Consider the following 6,000-nt stretch of genomic DNA (forward strand, 5'->3'; position numbering starts at 1 on the left):
CTTGATCAATATAATATGATTAAAAAGAAGCCGATCTTTTTGGTCTTCACTGTGTTCTGACTAAATTTTTAAGATGCTTAACTTTACAGTGATGGAAACTGTACAAACTGGTGACTACAGTGTAGGATCTGTGTACGTCCCCATCAAGGGCTGGATGTAGACTTCACAACAAAACAGTGATAGTTCCAGGTCCTGGCTGTTGTGGCACAACTACAGCCATGAATTCTTAATAACATCCTAAAGTTTGGGGCTTACTGCTTGACTGTTTTCTAATACAGTCTACTTCAAGCCTTTTGCAGTGGGTCAACTGCTGTGGGATCATACGACTTTTTATATTCTGACTTTCCTATTGGAATGCCAAATTTTTTTTTGCATTCTGACTTCTGTTTTACTGTACTTAAATTCCAGTAAGTGCTACATGGTAAGCTACCGGTACATCTTGTCTCTGCAGAGGGAACCTTCAAAATAGGCTAGATAATTGGAAAATATTGGAAGCGTCTTTTACTTGGCAGTTATTCCTACAGTAGTTTCCACTGAAATACTTTCCGATTGCTCTCGCAAATATCTGTTATTCTAATATAAGCATACAGAGTGTTTTGAGCAGTTGATAGGAATGACTGCAAATGCCTTCTAAATATTATAAATGTTTGATTTATTTGGGGTTTTGAATTGCATATTTGGACCTATACAGCTTGCCTGTTTGCCTTGCAACCAAATGCACACGTGTCACTGTCTTGCACATCTTCTGAATATGTATTCTAGAATCTTTTTAGGATCTTAGTGATTTTTTTTTTTTTTTTTTTTTTTAGATTGTTCTCCCTTTCTTTGCATGTCATATATTTTAAGAAGAATGCATTTGTCTGGTTTATCTTTGCTTGTATGCAGCTAAATGTTTTGGCACTAGATGGCAGTCATACTCTTGCAGCCTTGATTTAGAATTCTGAAGGATTTTAATATTGGCTTAATATTTCAATGCCATCTTTCCAGCAGCTGCTAAGTATACTGCCAGAATAACACCATATAAGAATGTTTTACTGTTGTATGACTTAATAAACTTTTGGAAACTTTTTTCTGTTTTTCAAATAGCCTGAGGAGGCTCCTTCGCTTGCTGTTTCTACTGAGCCATCTGTAATTGTATCAGAGAGCGATTCTGACAAGATCGCTTCCCAAGTGCCACAGATGCTGCAGGAGACAGATGTTCCTAGTCCCAATATTAAACAAAACAGTGTGCCTCCTCCACAGAGTAGGTATCTCTTGGTGCAATTCATTCGTCTGAATTCAGGATGTACTTTTTTTCCCCATAAAGCATATATAGTCAGAATGCTGCTTTGCCCTGAGGTTTGAATTTAGAGTGCCATATCAGGTACTTAGGTATTTCATTTATATATCTTGCCATATTTTAGCTTTCGTTGAAGTACTTTGACAAATGTGCTTTCACTGTGAGGAAAAACTGTCTTCGTATGCTTGAATGACTGAAAATGTGTGTTGGCCTTACCCAGTCCTTAACAGACATTTGGACGTACTCTTTACCATCAGGACTGGAGCTCCATGCTGTGACTGAGTAGTTCTGCCAACGCTGTTTCAAAGGTCTGCTTGCAAGTCTTCAGTGGAACAGATGGGTACTAACGTAGCAGTTTACAGGATGTTTAGCTACCAGAAATTTGGAAAATAATACAAGCAATTCAATTTTCAACCTCCTGGGGTTTTTTTGACTTCTCAGCTTAGGTCATTAACATCTTTTTTCCACATGCTTCCATGAAATGTAGTAATCATGGAGGTGAACAGTCACTAATATGGGAGCAGAAAGGTATTCGGTGATGCACTTGCTTCTGTTATAGTGTAACAGCACATACATCAAGCTGAACCACTGCAGATATATTGCTTTTTAAAAATATGCTGTGCCCAGAGATACCAAACATATCTTCTGTTGCAAAAGTGCTTGTACTGAAGTATTCACCCAGTAAGAGAGAAAAATGAGAAGGAAAGTCAGGATGTGAAAGGCATTACTTTAAAAAAAAAAAAAAAAGTTAGGCTTTCTAATGAGATTAAGTACTGACATTTCGTAAGAACTTCTTGGCTAAGTGTTGAAGTACTAAACCAGTTTTTAATGACTGCAGAAGAAACTATATGATTTAGTAATCCTAGTCTCATTCAGCTGCACTAATTGGCTTCTTGGTTTTGAACATATTAAACAACAGAATCTTTCAAGTCAGTGTGTCAATTTACAACTTTTTGTTCTGGTTCTAAAATATGAAGTCTTTTGTGACTGATTCTGATTCATGCCTCAGCAATTGAAAGAACGTCTCTTATGTTCAGCATATAAAATATTTTACCTGATTTACCACTTTTGGCAGCCAGCGTGTTTTAGGGGAATCTATTTTAATAAAATAACATAGTGCTTCTTTATTTGATTCTGGATTCCATGCAAGCACACCTTTACGTAGTGCATTATTTTTAAAAATACTCTTCTGACATGTCACTTATGTGGCTAAAAAAAGTGCAGTCTGATCAAAGTGAACAATTAATGTCAATTGTGTTGATTTCCAGTTAGCCAAAAAATAGTAACAACCCTACTGTAAATAACACATTTCCAAAATGAATGACCTTACTGTCTGTCACTCTTTGTATTTGTGGTGTAAAAAAGTAGGTTGACATTAGCAAATGTTGGTTTAGCTGAGCTTCAAATTAGACTGTCTGGGAGAAGAAGGTAAATACAACTCTCGTTCAAAAATCATGCTAGTTGATTGTTCTGAATTACTTCTTAATAATATGGGGTGTGCTATCCAGGATTTTAAAAGTCAATACTGTGTAAACTTTCTCAATCCTAACACTGTAGTTGTGTTTTTTTTTCAGCAAAGTCTGAAGAAAGCTGGGAATCCCCGAAACAAGTTAAAAAGAAGAAAAAAGCAAGAAGGGAAACGTGAACTTCCTGAGATGGACATGTGTTGCTGAATACTGTCATGAAGATTATGCTGTTTATGCAATAATTTGTGAACATGTACAGAATTTTATATAAATTTCAAACAATTTTTAAAAACAGAACTGCTGTGAACACAAACATCTTTAGAAAGGAATCAAAGGAAAGTAACTTTATGATAAAGCAAACAGAACATGCTACATCTGAAAGACACTCTGAAGAGTCTGTGTTTTTCCAACTTTTGGAGAGAGATCTTGATTAAAAAAAAAAACTGGTTTTACAACACAGTGCCCTGTTTACAACAGATTATACTCTCATCTACAGCTGCGGATAAAAGATTAATTTCAAGGAAGGGATTTCTGTAAAAATATTTGTCTGTACAATAGTGGGTGTTTCTTGCCTCTCTTATGAGTGATGCATTAGAAGCACAGAATGTCAACCATTTGAATTTGTTTCATGCCTAAATCAAAGTGCTTTGATTAAATACATAATCTGCCATATCTTTACAGTAAGTCGGTTAGCAAGTCTGCTAGCTATTACAGGAATCACAAGTGCAAATCATTAACCATTTGTACAGTCAGACCTTCATGGTTTATTATATGAAGTTGACACAATAAAACTGCTTTGGGTTAAAAGTTTGAGAATGTGATTTGAAACTTGAGTATGGTTCATGAAGTTATTTTTGATAATGTCTATTACCTTACTTGAATTGTTGAAGATAACAGTATATTTTTAAGAATGCAGTAATGTGCATAAAATTGGTTTTCTCCTTCATTCCCTACGGTTCTTGGTTGATTCAGACTCCCATCTAAAACTGTACCCTTTCAACTTTTAAACTTACGGAATTAATTGAAATCAAACGTTCCCGTCCCTTAACGCTTTTTAACTTACCGTACCCAATTCTGTTCTGCCATACCCAGTTCTGTTCTGTTCTCTGTTACTGAAACTCTGAAGAAAGCAAAGCGAACTCTTTTCACTCACAAATTATTTGGGATTTCAAAGATCTGTTGGAGAACGGGAGTGGCTTCAGACAGCTTTAATTGACATTGTCAAGACCAGTTATCAGGAACACATTTTTTTACTGCCTTAACCTGTAGTATGTAGAATGTGTCTAGACTTCTGGACAAGAGTTAGTGTTTTTATATAAAAAAAAAATAAAAATTCATGCAAGTATAGCAGTTGTAAAATAAAGACCATTTCCCGCTTGAAACTGTTAATTAAAATGGTGTTTAAGATGTGTTGTCATTTTCAGGCACTGTGTAATTACATGGTATCAAACTGGCAGATGTGTTTGTGTCTGTAAGGTGCATGCTCAGCCATGTACACTGTAAATAGCCTTTACAAAAATTTGATTGACAGGGGTGGTGATTAACATCAGCTGGTAAATTCAGTTAAAGAGGAGCCAAGATTTTTTTTTTTTTTTAAAAGGATTGACTTCTGGTTTTGTGGCACAAACAGAATTGTTAACAGCTGTAACACATGGTACTGATCAACAATCTTGTACTCTTACTGTACTTGACTGCGGTTCTAATAAATGGATACTAACTTGCACAGGTATTAACTCCTGTACGTCAGGAACGTGTCACACTCTAAACCGATTTGTTAAAATAAATTGAGCGTATTGACAGTATTGACTTACTTACTGGGAGGGAGTAATGCCTGAGACTGATACCTGTCAAGGTTCATGTAAAATAAATTTAGGACTGAAGTACAGCTTTTCCAGGAGTATCTTAAGGCAAACAGGAAACCGGGATATTACAAAATCATGCAGAGTCCTTTGCATGTAAATAATATCTTATTTTTACTTGTCGTCTTCGTAGTACAGGTTAAAAGGAATATCCTTTGAAGTCAGGTTTATAATGTATGTCCAAAATGTCTGTTTCCAATTTATGTGTTGTGCTACGAGCCTCTTTTTGTAGAAAATATGAAGATTTTATGTAATGAGAGAGACTGCCCCCAAGGGCTTTCACTGCATAAATGCTTTTTTTTTTTTCTTTTCCCCTCTTAAAAATAAATTCAGTGATATTCATGGGTTAGTAAGCTCTAGCTCTTGAATAGCGTGTCATTCTGGGGAAAAAGCAAACTAGCTGATGACATAGGAACCGCGCTAATGAACTGCTGCTACTGAGCAGGATGGTATAGATGCATAGCCTTCCTTTCAACATGTCCTTACCTATTTAGCAGCACCTCTTACTGTTTTCTTAATGTGCAGTTTCAATGTCTTGGAAAGCGCAACTTGCTTTGTTTGACATTCATTAAAGAGGTAATAACTGTATAGTGTATTGTCTATAAATAGCGACTCGGTTATCTCTGTGCTGTCATGTTTCTCTGACTCAAGCAGCGGTTAGTCTTAGGGAGGCACGGAATCCAGACTTTGGTACTTGGCTAGAAAGAGAAAACACCATTTAAAGAAACTTAAATCTTTTTTCTGTTTTCCTTCTTTTTCTTTTTTGTTGTCGTTGAATGCATGGAATGGTTTCATAAATCCCATATGTTGTTTTTTTCTAAATACTCTGGAATTATTTGTATGCGTAATTTAAACTTGTGATGATGTGTAATTGGATAGTCATGGCATATTTTTATTTCTTTTGTGGGGAGGGAAAGGTGTACAGAATTCATATGTGCTTGTTTTGAAGGTAACAACTGTGCATTGGTCTGGAGGGAGGCGAAAGCTGTATTTCTGATGCCCTTTTAGAAGTCGAAAGAAAAAAAAGTGCAAGAAAAAAGCACTACTTTAATATTTACTAAGAAAGAATGTACATATTAAAAACATTTCAAACTTTATAGAAATACTTCTAGTACTGTTGTCTTGTAACTGAATTGCATCTCGTTGGCAACTGCCTCATGCGTAGTTCCTACCCGTGGGACTGTCCTGTGAGTAAGGCTCTTGAAAAGTGCAGACATCGGAACGTGTGGCTTAAGGAGACTTTCAGCTATTACTAAGTGCCGTTGTTTTGCCTTTAGATGACTCATGCTGGTTGCCAGTCAAGATTTCAGCTGTTTAAAAAAAAGAAAAAATACAAGGCTCTTGGCAGCCACACGTACCCGTGAGTCTCCTGGTGGCCACTGAGTACCAACGAAGG

The 6,000-nt window shown here is 36.2% G+C and overlaps 1 protein-coding gene across 1 annotated transcript in view; it reads left to right on the forward strand.

The window, feature by feature from the left end:
- Positions 1–5,630, forward strand: part of MTDH (metadherin) — a 28,439-nt gene extending 22,809 nt beyond the window's left edge. The window contains exons 13-14 of the mRNA XM_035893907.1: positions 1,087–1,243; positions 2,854–5,630. Coding sequence (XP_035749800.1) covers positions 1,087–1,243; positions 2,854–2,924 — 228 coding nt within the window. The 3' untranslated portion in view covers positions 2,925–5,630. The remainder of the gene's footprint in view (positions 1–1,086; positions 1,244–2,853) is intronic.
- The last annotated feature ends 370 nt before the right edge of the window (positions 5,631–6,000 follow it).

The sequence above is a fragment of the Egretta garzetta genome, unplaced genomic scaffold, assembly GCF_000687185.1.
Source record: "Egretta garzetta isolate BGI_Z169 unplaced genomic scaffold, ASM68718v1 scaffold154, whole genome shotgun sequence".
Lineage (NCBI taxonomy): Eukaryota > Metazoa > Chordata > Aves > Pelecaniformes > Ardeidae > Egretta > Egretta garzetta.